The sequence below is a fragment of the Capra hircus genome, chromosome 16, assembly GCF_001704415.2.
Source record: "Capra hircus breed San Clemente chromosome 16, ASM170441v1, whole genome shotgun sequence".
NCBI lineage: Eukaryota > Metazoa > Chordata > Mammalia > Artiodactyla > Bovidae > Capra > Capra hircus.
The window spans coordinates 34283998-34307050 of record NC_030823.1 but is presented as its reverse complement, the minus strand read 5'-3'; the positions used below and the strand labels follow the sequence as shown (position 1 = coordinate 34307050).

General features: G+C 38.6%; 1 protein-coding gene across 4 annotated transcripts in view; it reads right to left on the bottom strand.

Moving 5' to 3' along the window:
- Window positions 1-23053, bottom strand: part of RGS7 (regulator of G-protein signaling 7) — a 471995-nt gene that overhangs the window by 103624 nt on the left and 345318 nt on the right. For all 4 annotated transcript variants that reach the window (XM_018060280.1, XM_018060278.1, XM_018060279.1 and 1 more), the window contains exon 4: window positions 12362-12412. In XM_018060280.1, coding sequence (XP_017915769.1) covers window positions 12362-12412 — 51 coding nt within the window. The remainder of the gene's footprint in view (window positions 1-12361; window positions 12413-23053) is intronic.

Sequence of the window (23053 nt, the reverse complement as noted above, 5' to 3'; positions counted from 1 at the left end):
CCTTCTTTGCCTTTCACTTCTCTTCTTTTCACAGCTATTTGTAAGGCCTCCTCAGACAGCCTTTTTGCATTTCTTTTTCTTGATGATGGTTTTGATACCACCTCCTGCACAGTGTTACATAGCTCTGCCTATAGTTCTTCAAGCACTCTGCCTATCAGATCTAGTCCCTTCAATCTATTTGTCACTTCCACTGTGTAACCAAAAGGGATCTGACTTAGGTCATACCTGAATAGTCTAGTGGTTTTCCCTACTTTCTTCAATATCAGTCTGAATTTGGCAATAAGAAGTTCATGATTTGAGCCACAGTCAGCTCCCATTCTTGTTTTTGCTGACTGTATAGAGCTTCTCCATCTTTGGCTGCAAAGAATATAATCAATCTGATTTTAGTATTGACCATCTGGTGATGTCCATATGTAGAGTTGTCTCTTGTGTTGTTGGAAAAGGGTGTTTGCTATAACCAGCACATTCTCTTGGCAAAACTCTGTTACCCTTTATCTTGTTTCATTTTGTACTCCAAGGTCAACTTGCCTGTTACTCCAGGTATCTCCTGACTTCCTACTTTTGCATTCCAGTTCCCTATGATGAAAAGGACATCTTCTAGTTGGGAACTAGAAGACATTAATAAATCTAAGAGTGCATGTTTGTAAAAATGTGAGGCAATGGGAATTTGCCTATTATATAGGGACAAGGTATTCTCCTTCCTTCATAGCTTGCTCACTACACACCGGTTGAGCAGAAAGGTCCCAGAAGAGTAAGCAGTTCAGTAGTCATGTGTTCCAACCTGCAATATCATTTTATCTTACAATACTTGCTGGTATAAATGTGTCATTCCAGACAGGATGATCCACTCTCTCTCCTGAACTGTAGGAAAAAGAAATGTCTTCGACTGCGACTTTTCTAAGCTGGATGCAAGTCGTCAGACTTGAATCATGTTAAAAAAAAGAATTCCTAATGGATTTCAGGATACTTTCTAATGGCCTTATATTTTTTTGAAAAGTTCTCAGAAAAATAATCAAATCATAACCTAAAATAACTATTTCACTTAATACAATATTATTTGAGGCCTAAAGGTAAACTTCCAAACTATGTTGGCTTTTTTATGATTTTTTTGAGACTCTCATTATGTCCTTACTATGCCTTTGCTTTGGGTTTTCCAGAGTGCTACAATATTTCAACCAGTAAGTCATGTTTTATTTCTAACAGGAGCTACCACTTGCCTATAAAACTCATACTTCCATGCAATAAAAACAACTTCCTTAGGCTGCCTGAGAACATTTAGAATACTTTCCTACGGTTGGATAACATTTATTCTTGCCTTTTCTTAGAGAAAAATACATGATATGAAACCTATGGATTGATAAGCCCAGGATATTTCATTTTATGTCCTACGATTAAACCCTTCGTGTCCTGTAGGGTAACTGGAACCTAGGGCTTACGCTTTGAGATAAACCTCTATCTAGAGCTGGAATAATAAAAATGAAAATGCCCTCTATATAACATTAAGTGAAATATTAAAATAAAAGTCTATTTTTATATTAATACTCTTTGTTAAAAATGTTTAAAATTAAATAATATTTAAACATCCAATATGTATGAGAAGCACAGTAAAGATGCCAGATATGGAGCAAACAACAAAACAAAGTCCTTCTACTTACAAAGTTCACAGTCTAGTGAAAATTTGCCTCAGACTTTGGGAAATGTCCTGAAATTAGACCATCATGTGACAACAGAAGGGCATCCCAGGCCTCTGTCCACAGGGGTGGTGTTATGTCAACATGCTCTTGAAAGAGGTCAGTCCTAAAAATATCCTTAGCAAAGGTCAGTCCTCAGATGTCCTTGGGAAAGCTCAATCCTAGAGTCAGCAATGAGAATTTAGAAACTTTGGCTAAGAGTAGAATGAAGGCAAATTCTATACTTTTCTCATTGACTAGGAGTGAATTTAGCCCAGATACTGGACCTGAATATACCTGGAAGACTGTCAGTGTTGGGGATATTGGCCACTGTCACTAGACATGAAGAGGGCAAGAGGGAGTCAGCTTCTAAAGCACCCAGAGACAAATTTGGACTATGAAGGGGTGATAGCTACATTTGTTGATGTATTTTCCCACTACTCTCCATGAGACAAACAAATCTTGTGAAGAGTTAAAGTCTGAGAGACGAAAGCGGAAGTTGGGAAGAAGGACAGATTTAATAGCTTCAAGGTAAGAATGGTGCCCTTAGCTGGGATCAAACAATGGTGGCAGGGGGTCATCATGCTGGGACACAGCAATCTTATAGGGACAACTGAAGCTGTGGCAAGGATGTGGGCCTCATAAACTGATGAGGGCAAAGGGACATTAGATACTGGCTCCTAAGTGGCTGAGGAAAACTCCCATACATGGGGAGGGAAAGACATTGAGTGAGACAAATTCCAGCTAAAAAAAAGTCAGAAAGAACTTAGGCCATCAAAAAAGACTGGGAAAAACAAATGTGCCAGAATTTTAGTGGTGATTACCTGACTGCTTTTTATGAGAACTTTTTATTCTCCTCTTTATATTTATTCACATTTCCTAAATCATTTATGGTAGATTTATGTATCTTTTTAATAGTTCAGAATATTTTAAGAAAAATGTATATAACTAAAGTACAACATGTACATCTGATATCTGACATCTATCCTCCCAAAAGATATATTGAACCACCCGCCAAGCAGAGCAGAAGGCACACTTGAGGAAACATCTATGGAAAAACTGGCAGATCATTTAATGAAGAGTCATAGCAAACGCCTTCTTCCAACAACACAAGAGAAGACTCTACACAGGGACATCACCAGATGGTCAATACCAAAATCAGATTGATTATATTCTCTGCAGCCAAAGATGGAGAAGCTCTATACAGTCAGCAAAAACAAGACCAGGAGCTGACTGTGGCTCAGATCATGAACTTCTTATTGCCAAATTCAGACTGATATTGAAGAAAGTAGGGAAAACCACTAGACCATTCAGGTATGACCTAGATCAAATCCCTTATGATTATACAGTGGAAGTGAGAAATAGATTCAAGGGATTAGATCTAATAGAAAGAGTGCCTGAAGAACTACAGATGGAGGTTTCTGACACCGTACAGGAGGCAGCGTTCAAGAGCATCACCAAGAAAAAGAAATGCAAAAAGGCAAAACAGTTGTCTAAGGAAGCCTTACAAATAGCTGTGAAAAGAAGAGAAGCGAAAGGCAAAGGAGAAAAGGAAAGATATACCCATTTGAATGGAGAGTTTCAAAGAATAGCAAGGAGAGATAAGAAAGCCTTCCTCAGAGATCAGTGCAAAGAAATAGAGGAAAACAACAGAATGGGAAAGACTAGAGATCTCTTCTAGTCTTAGAAGATAGAAAATTAGAGATACCAAGGGAACATTTCATGCAAAAATGGGCTCAATAAAGGACAGAAATGGTATGGACCTAACAGAAGTAGGAGATATTAAGAAGAGGTGGCAAGAATACACAGAAGAACTATACAAAAAGTTCTTCATGACCCAGATAACCACAATGGTGTGATCACTCAACTAGAGACAGACATCCCGGAATGTGAAGTCAAGTGGGCCTTAAGAAGCATCGCTACAAAAAAAACTAGTGGAGGTAATAAAATTCCAGTTGAGCTATTTCAGATCCTACAAGATGATGCTGTGAAAGTGCTGCATGGAATATGCCAGCAAATTTGGAAAACTCAGCAGTGGCCGCAGGACTGGAAAAAGGTCAGTTTTCATTCCAATCCCAAAGAAAGGCAATGCCAAAGAATGCTCAAAGTACCGTCCAATTGCATTTATCTCACATGCTAGTAAAGTAATACTCAAAATTCTCCAAGGCAGGTTTCTACAGTACATGAACCATGAACTTCCAGATGTTCAAGCCGGATTTAGAAAAGGCAGAGGAACAAGAGATCAAATTGCCAACATCCATCAAATCATCAAAAAAGCAAGAGAGTTCCAGAAAAACATCTATTTCTGCTTTATTGACTATGCCAACGCCTTTGACTGTGTGGATCACAATAAATTGTGAAAAATTCTTAAAGAGATGGGAATACCAGACCACCTGACCTGCCTCCTGAGAACTATGTATGCAGGTCAGGAAGCAACAGTTAGAACTGGACATGGAACAACAGACTGGCTCCAAATAGGAAAAGGAGTATGTCAAGGCTGTATATTGTCACCCTGCTTATTTAACTTATATGTAGAGTACATCATGAGAAATGTTGGGCTGGATGAAGCACAAGCTGGAATCAAGATTGCCGGGAGAAATATCAGTAACCTCGACATGCAGATGACACCGACACCACCCTTATGGCAGAAGGTGAAGAAGAACTAAAGAGCCTCTTGCTGAAAGTGAAAGAGGAGGGTGAAAAAGTTGGCTTATTTAGAAAATCAAGATCATGGCATCCTGTCCCATCACTTCATGACAAATAGATGGGGAAACAATGGAAACCATGACAGACTTTATTTTGGGGGCTCCAAAATCACTGCAGATGGTGACGGCAGTCATGAAACTGAAAGACGCTTGCTCCTTGCAAGAAAAGTTATGACCATCCTAGGCAGCATATTTAAGAGCAGAGACATTACTGTGCCAACAAAGGTCCATCTAGTCGAGGCTATGGTTTTCCCAGTAGTCATGTATGGATGTGAGAATTGGCATATAAAGAAATCTAAGTGCTGAAGAATTAATGCTTTTGAAATGTAGTATTGGAGAAGACTCTTGAGAGTCCCTTGGACTGCAAGGAGATTCAACCAGTCAATCCTAAAGGAAATCAGTCCTGAGTATTCTTTGAAAGGACTGATGCTAAAGCTGAAACTCCCCACACTTTGGCCACTTGATGTGAAGAACTGACTCATTTGAAAAGACCCTGAAGCTGGGAAAGATTGAAGGCAAGAGGAGAAGGGGACGAAAGAGGATGAGATGGTTAGATGGCATCACCGACTCAATGGACATGAGTTTGAGTAAACTACGGGAGCTGGTGATGGAAATGGAGGCCTGGCATGCTACACTTCATGGGGTCGCAAAGAGTTGGACACAACTGAGTGACTGAACTGAACTGAAAGCTTCACTGGTCAAACAGCCAGAAACAGATTAAAGAAGCTGTATGTTTATCACAACTGATGCTGAATGATGCTGAAGCTGAAACTCCAGTACTTTGGCCACCTCATGCGAAGAGTTGACTCATTGGGAAAGACTCTGATGCTGGGAGGGATTGGGGGCAGGAGGAGAAGGGGACAACAGAGGATGAGATGGCTGGATGGCATCACCGACTCGATGGACGTGAGTCTGAGTGAATTCCAGGAGTTGGTGATGGACAGGGAGGCCTAGCGTGCTGCGATTCACGGGGCCGCAAAGAGTCAGACACGACTGAGCGACTGAACTGATGTTTATCACTGCTTACAGAAGCTCCCAATTACACAAACCACATATGTTTTCAAGGATGAACCTCAGCAAAGGAAGAATTAAACTTCAGGTTTGCTGAAATAGACAAGTAATTCCCAGAGTCAGTAAACTGACACTCTCTTTGGGCCATTCAATAGCATCAAAGTGTTAGTGACACCTACAAGTTCTTTCCAAAAATTTAGATTAAATCATATGAGCAGCTATTTATAGAAAAATAACACAAACCATATTCTGAGTGTGTGCCTCAGGTGAAATGGAGTTGATCAGAATTCTATGGTATGTATTCAAATGGGCCTCAGTGCCCAGGTATTAGGAAGGAGGAATTCTGGATAATTCAAAAGGTCCAATCACTTAAATTTTAATATAACTGCAAAATTTTCAAAAGCATTTTAGTTTTATTAGATGCAAGAATTCCTCAGAGGGTAATTTTCAAAATTTAAAAATCATATTATATGTTACATTGAATTTCTCAGACATTATTTTAAAAAGAGTAATTGTTTTTTTTTTACTGTGAGAGCAGTAACCTTTATGTATGGTTTATGATCAAATGATAGCTGAACAGACGAGTATATTCATGCCATAGTAAGACCATATTTACATCACAAAGCTTCTATCAGCACTTCTCATGTTTTCTGTACTATTGTAGCTATCATTTCTGATCATTCTTAGTGGTAATAAAAGGAAAAGCTTCACTATTATAATATAGAAATAAAGCAAGTAGCAATGCCCTCAAACTCAAATACAAAGGGGAAAATAACCTAATTCATTCTCCAGCTAGGAGATAAAAAATACTGTTATATTTAATAAAAAACAAAGGGGCCTGACTTTTTAGATAGCTCTTATACAACTGTCTATGGTTTCCTCTGGATAAGATATAATTACTTACATTTCCCTTCTTTTTCTGAGTAGTCTACTTTGATGAATAGGTATATTTTCAATGACATCTTATGCTCCAGCTTTATTAGCTTTACTAATTCTTTTTATTTTTCTTTTCCTCTTTATAATTTTTTCTGTCTTTCCTTTCTACTTTCTGTTTTCCTTCCTTTCCTTTTTTAAAAAGTGATACATGCCCCATTTATTCTCCAAAATAAAATATTCAGGAATATGTGTACACAAAAAGATTAATAAAAAATAAAGTGAAGACCTAAAAAGAAGAAGACAGCAATCAGGTCAACCAGCTCCTAAAAGAATTGAGACAATGTCACAGGGCACTTTGATCTGTGGAGTAATCCATATTTCTGGGTTTTCTAGAGGAAATGATAGAAATATCAAGCTCTGCTGAGATAGAAAATGTTCCTAAGGGGAGTTAATCACCTAGTTAATAGTACACTGAACAAGGCTATCATTATGCTTATTCTAGTTTTACAAGCAAAAAAGACAGCAATTCTAATCACATTCCCAGCTGCTTTTAGTATATTCCTTAACAGTTGGCAACTATAAGTAAAATATAAAAAATCAGACAATCAGGTAAACTTGAGGGAGGTTACAAAACTCTGGGGCTGCTAGCCAGTTATAGATGCATGCTGCTAGCTAGTAAAAACTAGCATTGCCAGAGAGCATCTGCTGTTCATTTTTTTATCTGGAAAAATTAATCCAGATACATTTGATATAGAAAAAATGAACACTTTCAGATCCAGACAAAGAATATCATTTCACTTTACAGATGAGGTTCCTGAGACTCAGAACAGAGCTGAGATGTGGAGTAGGGGTTCACAGCTCATGTATCAAACATGATGGCAACTCAATATATTTGTTAGAGATTAGTAGTTCCATGATCTGAGACTTAGCTTTCTGGTCTACCAACTACTATATGAAGCTTCTCTCTTTTTTTCTTTGAAATTGAACAACATACTGTTGACACTTGAACAACGTGGAGGTTTGGGGCACTAACCCACCGCATAATTGAAAATATAAGTATAATTTTACACTCAATCCTCCATATCCAGGGTTCCACATCCTCAGATTTACAACTTCAGATTTTATAGTACTGCAGTATTTGCTATTGAAAAATCTACAAATAAGTGGACCTATGTAGTTCAAAGCTGTGTTGTTTAAGGGTCAACTGTATACCAAATTTTCAACAGGTACTTGGCGCATAGTTGGTACATGTGAATTTTTTTGTCTCCTTCCTATTCATATGATTTAAACAGGTAGAAAACATATAGCATCGTACCTAGGGGCACCTGATTAATTAGTGCTAATGTATTATAATTATTTTCTGTTATTGTAATACAGTAATCGAGGCGGGAGATGAAGACAGCCAGAAGCCAAAATCAGAAAAAGCCTCTATCAGCAGGAAAGATGGCCTGCTCATAGGTACACCATGGCAGACATGCTGGCAATTACAGCCTCTATTCTGGCAATCAAAACTTTGATTTATGGACTTCTAAATATTTTTCAGTACATTCTGGGCTTTGAGTTTTAATTATGTAGAGTAACTGCATGATTATATAAATAAAATGACACTAGCACTTACTTGTTTCATTATGAAATATGGTATTTAAATGCAAATGCAAAATACAGATAAATGGGGGAGTGGAAGAGAAGGACGTGTGGCTAGGATATAAGTTAAATGAAAGAGTTGATGCCAGTAGCATAGATATGACTAAAATTTACTTGCTGGTTTTGATTATTTTAACTGGAAGATACCATAGAGTAAACATTTGCAGACTTTTTACTTTCTGCCATGCTAAAGCATTCCCAAGGGGGCGAAGCCCACCAAAAGAGAGGTTCCTGAATATATTCAATATAAAGATGTTAATATTGTATTTGTATTTTAAATATTTAAGTATTTTTAAACCTGGGGTTCCAATGGAGTACATGAAAAAAAGAAAAGGTGATAAGACACTAAAATGAACGCATAATGGAAACTATGGTTCTTGCTCATCTCACATGAAAATAATTAGAACAACATACAGTATTCCCTGTGTACATAACTGGGCTTCCCGGGTGGCTCAGATGGTAAAGAATCTGCCTGCAGGAGACCTGGGTTTGATTCCTAGGTCAGGAAGATCCCCTGGAGAAGGGAATGGCTACCCACTCCAGTATTCTTGCCTGGAGAATTCCATAGACAGGGGCAGGAGAAGGGACATGGGTTAGAAGCAGGTACTCAAAGAATATGAGGAATTTATTAGTGTTTTCTTTAAACATTACTTGTAATAGAAAATGCAAATTTGCAAGATGTATGCTTGAGTAATATCTATCACTCTGAACAATGTTAAACTAATCAGTCTTGTTAGAAGTGTGCATGTGATGGCTCCAGTCTATGATTTCTTGATTATTATCATCAGAATTTAAAATTATGCCTTAGAAACACAGAATATTTTCTTATAATGGTTCTTTAGCATTGAAACAATAATTAATAAAGCAGTCACTATAATTTATTTCATATTGACGTGATAACTTGTCAACTGGACAATAAAATATGTATTTTTATAGGTTCAGAGTGTTTTAAATGCTTCTACTTTCCACTATCCAAGTAAGACTTTTGTTTGAAACAAGAGTATACAGAAAAGATCTCCTATTCTGCCTATATTACATATGAATTGAGATACATAGGAAATAGCTCTGACAAAAGGTATACTCAGAATGTAATAGGTAAATATAATAACAAATCCCAGAAAATCAAGTACTTTATTCCAAAAGATACTGAAACATCTTATCAGGTAGATCTATGCAGCTACCATGGCTGCCAATCATTTAAGGAAAAGCAGGATCTAGTTTGGAAATAATTGTGCAAAAAGGAGCACACACACAGGGTAGAGATTGGGGAAAAGTTTCAATGAGTTTAAATGGGTTTTTGTCAGTTCTAGGGCATTCATAGTTTCCTCTCAGTTGATTCTCCAATTGTAAAATAACTATGTCTGCATGGCTACTTCATGATATTTTTATGGTATTCAGATGAAGTGATCTATTTAAAAACTCTATTTTAAAACTAAAAACAGAGATATTCTATACTTTCTCAAATCTGAAACATACTGATCTCACTGGCAAGTTAACCAAATCCAGGGAATACAAAGGCCATATATAACAGAATAGAATTTAGATCACTCTCTCTAGAGGACTTGTGGCAGGACTTAGGGGCAGATGACAGACTCTGTAATGCTGAACACAATAGACTGATTCAATTAATTCAGGTAAGATAGTCAATTTAGTTTGATAAAACATCCAGGTGAATCTCAATTTTGTACAAATCTCAATTTTCACAGTTTGTTTGTTTGTTTGTTTGTTTTTACATAGATGATACTTCTAAAGAAAAAAATGCAACTGTTCAAAATTAAATTTTTTCCTGGATAAATCTACACTTATCCTTAATCTTATTCTTCTGTGTGCATTTAAAACCATTTATTTTACTTTGGGTTTGGTTTAGATGAAGAAAAGTTCATTTGAAATTTCTTCCTCCTCACTTCTCCTCATCCATTTGGGAGATCACAAACTAAATCAGTAGTTATCATAAATTTGATATCACTTCTGTGGATTCCATAAGTTAAAAAAAATCAAGTAATAATTGAGAACTGATTAATCTTGGCACTTCAGTCAATGACTGGACAGGATGTATGTTCTCTGCCATTATGTTATGGAGATTTGACTGAAGCAATAAGACCAACATATAAAATCAAATATAAAAGATAATAAAATTAAGCTAACAAATGTAAATATGCTTGGAAAATATTCATGGTAAAGGAAAGCCAATGGGAGCTGAATGATAAATAAAAGGTTTCATGGAACAGGTAGTGTTTTTGAAGGCTAATATAAAAATTGCATACATTTTTAGAGAATTCAATTTAGTTAAATGTGCCTGCAAATGTTCAGGGTTTTAAAAGAATCTGGCCTATTTAAAAATAAAACTAGGATTTTGGCACACTTGCATGTTGACTCATTTGAGCTTCACAAAACACTGTACTAAAATCATCTTACTGAAAAGAAGAAAAAAAGTAAAAACATAGAAATTAAGTAACTTGCCCAATGCCCCATACAGAGTAAGTATATATAGAGATTCAAGCTCAAGCATGTCAGCAAAGCCCATGACCCATCTTCAATTCCAGGATGCCTCTCAAGGAATACTGGGATCTCAAGAAGCATAGGCTGATAAGAGAAAAGTAGAGTGATTAGGGTGCCACTTAGGGAACATATACATGTTTAATGATCTTTGATTTCCAGAGGTCATCACTACTCATTAGTCTGAGGTATTACTTACCTTCATCAGTATAATTTCAAGAGTTTGGTAACAGTGACCCTTCCAGTGAGAGGCAGCAAGGATCACAGATGAGCAGGGTGATATCAAGGAGTTACTGATGGTTTGCCAATTATTTTGTGAAGGATGGAAAATTCACTGAAGTTTTATCTTTTGATAAATTCTTTCAAAATCACATCTACAATTAGTATGATATGATATTGGATACAAAGCATATTTACTAAGAAAAGATGAACAGGTGATGGGGGGTGGATTTTGCAACTCCAAACCAAAAGCTAGTAGGACATATCATAGGAGGGCAGATCTGGAAGGCAGAAGAAACATAAAGGCGGAAGATTTTTTAGTAAGTGTCCCACTTTGCTTGCATCCTTCTGTATCCATGTTTTTGGATAGTACCTTCCTACACTGGTTCTGCTCCTGGCCACGGTGCTTGCCTTGGCAAATGAAACAAGAGAAAATGTTACACAAGCAGAAGCCTGTGTTGCACTTGGAACCCTGAAAACACCCTGGTAAAAAGCCCTTGCTAGCAGGCTGAAGGAGGAGAGAATGAGATGCACCTGGCTGACAGCCTGCTGAGTACCAAATACATCAGAAATCCTAGATCATCCACCCACCACCTGGCTACAGTCCATAAGAAAGTCCAGCAGGAGTCAACCAAGGAAACTGGCCAGAAGATGTGACCAGCCAATCCACAGAGCTGTTTATTCTAAGCCACTAAGTTTTACGGTAGTTTGTTACACAGCAAAAGTTAATCGATATGATGGAATACTATTTCAAACAATGGGGGGGAAAACAAACAAAAGGTTACTACCTTTTTATCTAAGAGCACAGACTACCTGTTTCTTGTTTCCCAATAGAGACGTGAAAAGCCAGAAGGCTTATACTGTAAAGAATAAATGGTGTGCCCATGTAGAAAGAACCTTGGAGAACTCAAAGAATACTATATTTCAGAATGGTAGGAGAACAGCTGAATTATTCTCATGCAACCGGCAGTAAAACAGAAAAACACCATGAGGCCTTAGTAAGTTCAATGCATCTTCTCTAAACAAAATACATCTCATTTTAATTTCAGGGATGTGAAAAACTTGCGACACATGAAGGCTCTTCTTACATGATGCTTTTTAAAATTCATTAAATTCCTCATAATATGAGGAATATGTTCTAGGCAATGAAAACGTGTGCTCATAGAAACTGTTTTCAAACTCTGCATATTGGTTTTGTGTTGCAGAATATACAAAATGCCTACCATAATGAATGAGTCCATGACTGTAATAAGACCATTAAAAACAAAATATAGGCATGATAAAAATAGTTGGAATTTAAAATAAAATTGTTTTCAAACCTCACACAAAAAAACATAGTTAAGGGAAAATTAATGAGATTTAGTTCTGTGTGTTTTCATAAGAGAAATCTCATTATTTCATAATCACTTGCTATAAGTTATATGTATAATTATTTATGGACATGTATAATGCTCATCAATTCTAACAGTCACCAATCACTTGAATTAAATATTATAAAATAGGACATTACATATTGAAAAAAATTATAGTAAACTGAATTAAATACAGTTAAATATACTATAGTTTTTAGTTAAATATACATTGATTACCATAAAATCTGTATATATGTGAAAAATATAATTAAATATAATTATAATTTTTCAGGTTTGCTTGCCAAGTTTGTTTGTCATGTTAGCCCTGAGGAAACATATTTATTAAAACCACAAAGAAAATAATTCTATGGGAAAATGATTTATTTACCTGGATCTTCTATGGTTAAGTTCTTTATTAACCATTGAACGATATCTGACCCTAGAATAAGAAAAAAAGAAAAACAAAAATATATGTGAATATCTATATATGTTAAGTTCAAGAACATTTAACAGCACTGATAAGGAGAAGGAGTGTTTCTAATTGTTATAACAGATTAGGATCAGCTACATACAAGGTGTTGAAAATAGTGTGAATACACTGTCTTCATTCAATGACTCAAGTGCAAACTAGTCAATTATTAAATATGAAATGTTTAAACAGAAAGATTTAATATACTAGTAGTGGATAAAGTGGTTCATTTATTTACTCACTTAATGAATGATCGCTGAGTATCTACTATCGTTTAAGCACAACTCTTAGTATGGCAAAGCCAATACTTTATAAGATGATAATTGTCTCATTTCTGGTTTGCCCCATCCATCCCTATATCTACTCTCAAGTCAACCCAAATGTGCTGTCAGTTTTTGAAACTCCTTTGTGTTTTAAGCCTTTATAGTACTATTCTCTCTGACTGAAAGGTCTTTCCACTATTTTCAAGATACTCAAGATTGATTTACACAGAAGAACTTCCCTTGATCCTCACCTTTGGCAGTGTGCGTGGAGAGCCTTAAGCCAGTCAAAAGAAAAGCAGAGTAGTCAACATTTCTGCTAAATGTGATCCAAGATTGAAAGGCCGTGAGCTAGTTCAGTGTACAAGAGAATTAGAACAAAATCAGACTTGTGACTAATTAGGGCTGGAGTTGGCCAGTGGGGGAACTATGAGGACTCAAGGTTTCCAGTCCACAAGCATTATGGATGAACAGAATGGTAAAAATATGAGCAGAAATGGGAGATTCTAGAAGAGGAGATTTACCTAAGATGTTCATTTCTGTGTAACTTTGGTTTTCAGTGTAATTAATTTCTACATAAAATAACAACAACAACAAAAAATATGTAACGTAACTATTCACACACTCAGTAAATGTGTGTGAAAAATATGTAACGTACACACACTCAGTAAACTGCCTCAGTGGTGCATGGATGAAATTCTGTGTAAATCGAGATTCCATTTCTACCTCTTTTGGAGACTTGGTAGGGTTGTAGCCTACCCACCTGAGATCTAGTAAATGACATTAACAGTGGACAAGTAATTCCAGTTGCTTAAAATAGAATGGGTCCAAATTAATTTTAAAATAAACTTGATTATCAAACTTGACAATAATGTTTATGAAATTTCCTAAAATTTATGAAAAATTTACACCCAAAATAGCCTTTAATAAGCACACATTTTGAAAATATTGACTCTAACTTGTGCTCTTTCATAGCTGCTCCTTTAAAACTGCCATTGATTTAAATGCATTTGAGATGATGGATTCATCTAGATCCTAAAGAAAGTTCTGAGGAAATGAAGGATAGGAAACCATTCACAAGAGCACGGATATTGCAAAGTGTTGTGCCTAACTTGCCACTAACAGCCTAAGTTATCTTGAGGAGTGGTCTTCCCTTCTGAAAAAAGCAGAAACTCAGCTTTTCAAATATGTATGCAGTGCTACTTGACCAATGTAGAATTTCAAGTACCTAAATCTTATTAGCTATCTCCAGGAACCCTGCTTATTTTTCACAGTTGAGCATCTATTTAGGGAAAATATACAAGCAGCCATTGGAAAATGTCTATTCTTTTGAAGAGAGTCAAATATTGGTTCCAGGACTGTATTTTTTTCTTATTGTGAAAGATGATTTTAAAATACCTTCAGAAAAAGGTTCTTTTTGTTTTGTTTTGTTTTAAGGTTTTCTTCTCTCTTCCTCCACCCCACTTTCCTGAACAGAAAGAAATGCAAAGAAGCCTAATTTTTGAAGTTACATATAATACAGGAAACAAGAAAATTATTTTACTGGCCTGGTTTTTTGGTTATTTCTGTCACAGAGGTAGTCTCAGTTCAGCGTAAAAAAGCCAGTTTGATTGCTTGTCAGTGTTCTTGCCTGGAGAATCCCAGGGATGGGGGAGCCTGGTGGGCTGCTGTCTGTGGGGTCACACAGAGTCAGAAACGACTGAAGTGACTTAGCAGCAGCAGCAGCAGCAGTATAATCATAGTGGTTTTATTGTTGTGTGATCACCCAATATATTTATGGCTTTAAGTTAACACATTATGAATTATTATTTTATTGTTAAACGTATCATATTCATATCATGTTCATCATATACATCTATTAGGCACCTATGTTAGCAAGACCTTAACCCCCAGTTGTGACAGTTAGACGGAGAAAAGAAGTAAAAAGTTCCAGCATTTTATGGAACCACAAGATTGAAAGGGAAATGTGTTATCATAGTCACATTAAGAACTGATTCAATGGCTTTATAGTCAGGAGGGTTATAGAAAGGAATAGCACCTTTGTAGCAATTTCTAAGCTTTATCTTTAACATTAACAAATAAGTGGGCAGATCTGCTAAAATTTTCATGCACAAATGTATATATCCAGAACACTTCAACGTTTCATTTATCTTTTACTGAGGACATCAGAGTAACAAGTAGGATTTTTTTTTTCTTTTAAATTGCATTAGAGCTATCAATTAGCTACAATGTGAAACTAGTTAAGAGGTGCAACAGCTATGTTCGATACAGGATACAGGATGCTTGGGGCTGGTGCAAGGGGATGATCCAGAGAGATGATATGGGGTGGGAGGTGGGAGGGGGGTTCGGGATTAGGAACTCATGTACACCCATGGCTGATTCATGTCAATGTTTGGCAAAACCAATACAGTATTGTAAAGCAAAATAAATTAAAATTTAAAAAAAAGAGATGTAACAGTATCTTATACCCTAAGAGATAAAAGTCGCCCGTCACTGCAGCTTCTGGAAAGTTGAGCCTTGATCTGTGCTTTTGTCTTGAAATCTTAGAGGCACCTATCACTTTTAGAGTTACAAAATTATGTGTCCTCTCTACTTAACAGAAGCAGTGTAAATTACATTATTGTACAATCCCATAGTCTATGATTTGACGTGAAAACAGGCAAAACAAGCAAGCAAGTGCTCCTCACACACTGCTCATAGTTCTCCACATGCCGTATTGTTTCTTACTTCCATGACTGGTTATGCTATTCTCTTTTTCCTTCAGTTAATCCCAGCTGACTTCATCAACTTCAGTTCATATATTACCTACTTCAGGAAGCCTACTCTTCTCACCCTCACCTCCACCTTGCCAGGTAATGCGTTTCTCCTTTAAGACCTATTAATATCCTCATCATTCATTACACTTGTCAATGGTTTTATAATCCTCTGTTAATTTTTGTCTGTCTTCCCCTTGCATCTTGAGTTCCTTGAAGGTCGGGGTGTGTGTTACTCATCCCTGGATCCAAAACACCCAGACCAGTGGCTGACATATAAAAGGTGATGAGCAAGTGTTAAAAGAATGAATGAACAAACAGCAAGATTTCCCCCCTCATATCCTACTCTAAGGGAATTTATAAAACAAAGGCAGTGGTCATACAAAGATATTTGACTGGCATATAGTTTTCAGCTACCATAAATTCTCTTCATAGTGATAATCTTCCCTTTCCAAGGCAATCACTTCAGGACTCCATCCATAATTAAAGAAAAAGAATCAAAGACATTTAGACATAAATATTATCTCCTCACCCATGCTATGGACTTGAGTAGAAAAGGGGCTTCCTCAAGACCGCTCCGATGCTGAGTGACAAGACAGGACTAGGTTTTATGCTGAGGCTACTGTATTTCCATATAGCCATATAGCCTCTCGAGATTACAGCACATCTCCTCACAAGTGACAACTATAACTATCCCCACCATGAACCTGAAAATGAAGTTCACCAAAAGAAAAATATTGTTAAGTTTTCATAAACATGATCTATGAGGACTTGTAAGCAACCAAAGACAGCAAGGAGATCAAACCAGTCAATCCTAAAGGAAATCAGTCCTGAGTATTCATTGGAAGGACTGATGCTGAAGCTGAAACTACAATAATTTGGCCACTTGATGCGAAGAACTGATTCACTGGAAAAGACCCTGATTCTGGGGAAGACTGAAGGCAGGAGGAGAAGGGGACGACAGAGGATGAGATGGCTGGATGGCATCACTGACTCGATGGACATGGGTTTGAGTGAACTCCGGGAGTTGGTGATGGACAGGGAGGCTTGGCGTGCTGCGGCTCATGGAGTCGCAAAGAGTCAGACACGACTGAGTGACTGAACTGAATTGAACTGAAAAAACAGGGCTTTCCAGGTAGCGAAAGGGTAAAGAATCCACTTGCCAATGCAGGAAACACAGGTTTAATCCCTGGATCGGGGAGATCCCCTGCAGTACAAAATGGCAACCCACTTCAGTATTCCAGGGTCGCGAAGAGTCAGATATGACTTAGCAACTAAACAACAACTTTGGACCAGAGAAAAAGGATACATTTGGGCTTCAAGGAAAAATGGAAACAAGACTCTGATGACATGAGAGTTCCTCACGGTTCCTCTCTGGATACACTTCTGTCTAAAAAACAGCCTCTGTTGTTTCTCTCCAACAAGGTGGATCATGAGGGCTCATAGTTTTTGGGTTTACATCTCCTTCATTAAAGGCATCAAGAAGTTTGAGACTAAAATTTTGTAGGCACAACTCCTAATTTCACATGGTGTGTGTGTGGGGGGTGGTGGTCTAAGTTTGGGGAAGGAAATGCATTCCTGCATTTCTGCATTCCTCATTCCTGCATCAATCAACTGTGGCAAGAAAAGTGAGGTCACAAACATTGATATACTGGTTGGAGGCATATACAAAACAGTGTCCAGAAATATGAGTACTTGGCAGACAAAACAACAGGTTAAAACACAGCTTCCTTCAATTCTTTAATGTTTATATTTCCATCGGAGAAAAAGAGAAGAGGAAGGAGGTAGAACTCCAAAGCATGTCAATGAAATGAGCATGTTATTCTGCTTTGTTATAAATATAAATGTGTTCTGTTCTATGAAATTATTATATTCCTGAAAGGCAGAGTATGAATACATCTTTGTGTGTGTGAATAAAGCCACACTTTATGTGTAATAAAAACTATGCAAAAGAACTTCATGGTATATATGCAAAGAAATTCATTGGGGTTTTGGATATGAGTGTGTATCCTTTTAAGGAAATTATTTTTTAAAGTGAATAACATCCAGTTGAGTATTGTTATGTCTGTTTTTTTTAATATAAATTTATTTAATTGGAGGCTAACTACTTTACAATATTTTATTGGTTTTGCCATACATCAATATGAATCTGCCACGGGTGTACACGTGTTCCCCATCCTGAACCCCTCTCCCAACTCCCTCCCCATACCATCCCTCTGGGTCATCCCAGTGCACCAGCCCCAAGCATCCAGTATCATGCATCAAACCTGGACTGGCGATTCGTTTCACATATGATATTATACATGTTTCCATGCCATTCTCCCAAATCATCCCACCCTCTCCCTCTCCCACAGAGTCCAAAAGACTGTTCCATACATCTGTGTCTCGTTTGCTGTCCTGCATACAGGGTTCTCGTTACCATCTTTCTAAATTCCATATATATGCATTAGTATACTGTATTGGTGTTTTCCTTTCTGGCTTACTTCACTCTGTATAATAGGCTCCAGTTTCATCCATCTCATTAGAACTGATTCAAATGTATTCTTTTTAATGGCTGAGTAATACTCCATTGTGTATATGCACCACAACTTTCTTATCCATTCGTCTGCTGATGGACATCTAGGTTGCTTCCATGTCCTGGCTATGGTAAACAGTGCTGTGATGAACATTGGGGTACACGTGTCTCTTTCAATTCTGATTTCCTCGGTGTGTATGCCCAGCAGTGGGATTGCTGGGTCATAAGGCAGTTCTATTTCCAGTTGTTTAAGGAATCTCTGCACTGTTCTCCATTGTGGCTGTACTAGTTTGCATTTCCACCAACAGTGTAAGAGGGTTTCCTTTTCTCCACACCCTCTCCAGCATTTATTGCTTGTAGACTTTTGGATAGCCACCATTCTGACTGGTGTGAAATGGTACCTCATTGTGGTTTTGATTTGCATTTCTCTGATAATGAGTGATGTTGAGCATCTTTTCATGTGTTTGTTAGCCATCTGTATGTCTTCTTTGGAGAAATGTCTGTTTAGTTCTTTGGCCCATTTTTTGATTGGGTCGCTTATTTTTCTGGAATTGAGCTGCAGGAGTTTCTTGTATATTTTTGAGATTAATTCTTTGTCAGTTGCTTCACCTGCTATTATTTTCTCCCATTCAGAAGGCTATCTTTTCACCTTGCTTATAGTTTCCTTTGTTGTGCAGAAGATTTTAATTCTAATTAGATCCCATTTGTTTCTTTTTGCTTTTATTTCCAATATTCTAGGAGGTGGGTCATAGAGGATTCTGCTGTGATTTATGTCAGAGAGTGTTTTGCCTATGTTCTCCTCTAGGAGTTTTTTAGTTTCTGGTCTTACATTTAGATCTTTAATCCATTTTGAGTTTATTTTTGTGTATGGTGTTAGGAAGTGTTCTAGTTTCATTCTTTTACAAGTGGTTGACCAGTTTTCCCAGCACCACTTGTTAAAGAGATTGTCTTTTCTCCATTATATTCTCGCCTCTTTTGTCAAAGATAAGGTGTCCGTAGGTGCATGGATTTATCTCTGGGCTTTCTATTTTGTTCCATTGATCTATATTTCTGTCTTTGTGCCAGTACCATACTGTCTTGATGACTGTGGCTTTGTAGTAGAGACTGAAGTCAGGCAGGTTGATTCCTCCAGTTCCATTCTTCTTTCTCAAGATTGCTTTGGCTATTTGAGGTTTTTTGTGTATTTCCATACAAATTGTGAAATTATTTGTTCTAGATCTGTGAAAAATACCGTTGGTAGCTTGATAGGGATTGCATTAAATCTATAGATTGCTTTGGGTAGTATACTCATTTTCACTATATTGATTCTTCCAATCGATGAACATGGTATATTCCTCCACCTATTAGTGTCCTCTTTGATTTCTTTCATCACTGTTTTATACTTTTCTCTATATAGGTCCAACCAGTCCATCCTAAAGGAGATCAGTCCTGGGTGTTCATTGGAAGGGATGATGCTGAAGCTGAAACTCCAATGTTGTGGCCACCTCATGTGAAGAGTTGACTCACTGGAAAAGACCCTGATGCTGGGAGGGATTGGGGGCAGGAGGAGAAGGGGACGACAGAGGATGACATGGCTGTATGGCATCACCGACTCCATGGACATGGGTTTGAGTGAACTCTGGGAGTTGCTGATGGACAGGGAGGCCTGGCGTGCTGTGATTCATGGGGTCACAAAGAGTCAGATGTGACTGAGCGATTGAACTGAAATGAACTGATATATAGGTCTTTTGTTTCTTTAGGTAGATACATTCCTGAGTATTTTATTCTTTTTGTTGCAATGGTGAATGGAATTGTTTCCTTCTCTTTCCTTTTTCTCATTATTAGTGTATAGGAATGCAAGGGATTTCTATGTGTTGATTTTATATCCTGCAACTTTACTATGTTCATTGATTAGCGCTAGTAACTTTCTGGTGGAGTCTTTAGGGTTTTCAAACTGTGGAAACAGTGTCAGACTTTATTTTTTGCGGCTCCAAAATCACTGCAGATGGTAACTGCGGCCATTAAATTAAAAGACGCTTACTCCTTGGAAGAAAAGTTATGACCAACCTAGATAGCATATTCAAAAGCAGAGACGTTAATTTGCCAACTAAGGTCCGTCTAGTTAAGACTATGGTTTTGCCACTAGTCATGTATGGATGTGAGAGTTGGACTGTGAAGAAAGCTGAGCACCGAAGAATTGATGCTTTTGAACTGTGGTGTTGGAGAACACTCTTGAGAGTCCCTTGGACTGCAAGGAGATCCAACCAGTCCATTCTGAAGGGGATCAGCCCTGGGATTTCTTTGGAAGGAATGATGCTAAAGCTGAAACTCCAGTACTTTGGCCTCTCATGCGAAAAGTTGACTGATTGGAAAAAGACTCTGATGCTGGGAGGGATCGGGGGCAGGAAGAGAAGGGGACGACAGAGGATGAGATGGCTGGATGGCATCACTGACTCGATGGACGTTAGTCTGAGTGAACTCCAGGAGATGGTGATGGACAGGGAGGCCTGGCGTGCTGCGATTCATGGTGTTGCAAAGAGTTGGACATGACTGAGCGACTGAACTGAAGTGAACTGATGTAGATCATGTCATCTGCAAACAGTGAGAGTTTTACTTCTTTTCCAATTTGGATTCCTTTTATTTCTTTTTCTGCTCTGATTGCTGTGGCCAAAACTTCCAAAATTATGTTGAATAGTAGTGGTGAAAGTGGGCACCCCTGTCTTGTTCCTGACTTTAGGAGAAATGCTTTCAACTTTTCACCATTGAGGATAATGTTTGCTATGGGTTTGTCATATACAGCTTTTATCATGTTGAGGTATGTTCCTTCTATTCTTGCTTTCTGGAGAGTTTTTATCATAAACGGATGTTGAATTTTGTCAAAGGCTTTCTCTGCATCTATTGAGAAAATCACATGGCTTTTATTCTTCAATTTGTTAATGTGGTGTATTACATTGATTGATTTGCGGATATTGAAGAGTCCTTGCATCCCTGGGATAAAGCCCACTTGGTCATTATGTATGATCTTTTTAATGTGTTGTTGGATTCTGATTGCTAGAATTTTTGTTAAGGATTTTTGCAACTATGTTCATCAGTGATATTGGCCTGTAGTTTTCTTTTTCTGTGGCATCTTTGTCAGGTTTTGGTATTAGGATGATGGTGGCCTCATAGAATGAGTTTGGAAGTTTACCTTCCTCTGCAATTTTCTGGAAGAGTTTGAGTAGGATAGGTGTTAGCTCATCTCTAAATTTTTGGTAGAATTCAGCTGTGAAGCTGTCTGGACTTGGGCTTTTGTTTGCTGGAAGATTTCTGATTACACTTTCAATTTCCGTGCTTGTGATGGGTCTGTTAAGATTTTCTATTTCTTCCTGGTTCAGTTTTGGAAAGTTGTACTTTACTAAGAATTTGTCCATTTCTTCCAAGTTGTCCATTTTATTGGCATATAATTGTTGATAGTAGTCTCTTATGATACAGCCAGTTGGGATAAACCATCTACTGCTGGTGCTGCTGCTAAGTCGCTTCAGTCGTGTCCGTCTCTGTGCGACTCCATAGATGGCAGCCCACCAGGCTTCCCCATCCCTGAGATTCTCCAGGCAAGAACACTGGAGTGGGTTGCCATTTCCTTCTCCAGTGCATGAAAGTGAAAAGTGAAAGGGAAGTCGCTCAGTCGTGTCTGACTCTTTGCAACCCCATGGACTGCAGCCTACCAGGCTCCTCCGTCCATGGGATTTTCCAGGCAAGAGTACTGGAGTGGGGTGCCATTGCCTTCTCCGAAACTATCTACATATTGTCCCAAAACTTTATGCTCTCGAACTTTAAGAGACTGTCTACTCCCTTTTGGGTCTAAAAGATCCCAGACTTTCTCATTATAAATTTCCCCATAGGATACTTTCACTTTAAAGGTCTGTGACTCATTCTGCTCTAGAGATTCTTTGAAATAAAGCACAGCAGAGCCTTGGGATGAGGCCTCGCTGCTCAGGATTGCCCATCATGGAGAAGGATTGTCCTGAGCCTGTCTGCCCATATACAAAAATGCAAGCATTATACCCCTGAAAGGCTTTCTCAAGAATTCCTTCCCCAAGGCACTTGAAAACCACTTCTTGACCAGCATATTTTGTAGAGTTAGATTCATCCATGCACCAAAAGCAATAATCAAATGCAAATACCTTGGGAGGTTTCCTTTCTCCCTGTTTGGTGTTAAAAGGAGGAGGGTGCAGGACAATTTGATTCTCTTCTATCTCCACCACGCACTTGGTGTTGAGTTCCAGTTCTCGTCTGTTCAGGGACCGGACCCGGAGGGCAATTTTACCTTGGTATCCGACATTTTTTCCAGTGGTCACATACGGATGTGGGAGTTGGACTGTGAAGAAAGCTGAGCGCCAAAGAATTGACGCTTTTGAACTGTGGTGTTGGAGAAGACTCTTAAGAGTCCCTTGGACTGCAAGGAGATCCAACCAGTCCATTCTGAAGGAGATCAGCCCTGGGATTTCTTTGGAAGGAATGATGCTAAAGCTGAAACTCCAGTACTTTGGCCACCTCATGCGAAGAGTTGACTGATTGGAAAAGACTCTGATGCTGGGAGGGATTGTGGGCAGGAGGAGAAGGGGACGACAGAGGATAAGATGGCTGGATGGCATCACTGACTCGATGGACGTGAGTCTGAGTGAACTCCGGGAGATGGTGATGGACAGGGAGGCCTGGCGTGCTGTGATTCATGGGGTCGCAAAGAGTCCAATACGACTGAGCGACTGAACTGAACTAATCCGACATTTTGGCGGTGCCCGCTAGGCCCCCACGCGGCCCCTTCACGCCTGCCCTCGGAGCGCGGTCGCAACTGCTCCGCCATGAGCTCGGCGAGGCAGCGCTGAGGTGCTCGGCCCATCGAGGGCAAGTGCGAGGCAGGGCAGGGCCGGGCCGGGCCGGGGGAGGGGCGGCCGTGGAGGCGGCGGCAGCGGCTGTGGCGGGCTGGGAGGAGGCTGCGCGGCGCGGGCTGAGCGAGAGCGTAGGCGCTGCCCCTCGCCGCCGTCCGGGGGCCGGGCCGCGCCGCCATCTTCCCCGCCTTGCGACGCCCCATGTCTGTTTTTTTTTTTTTTTTTCATATATCAGC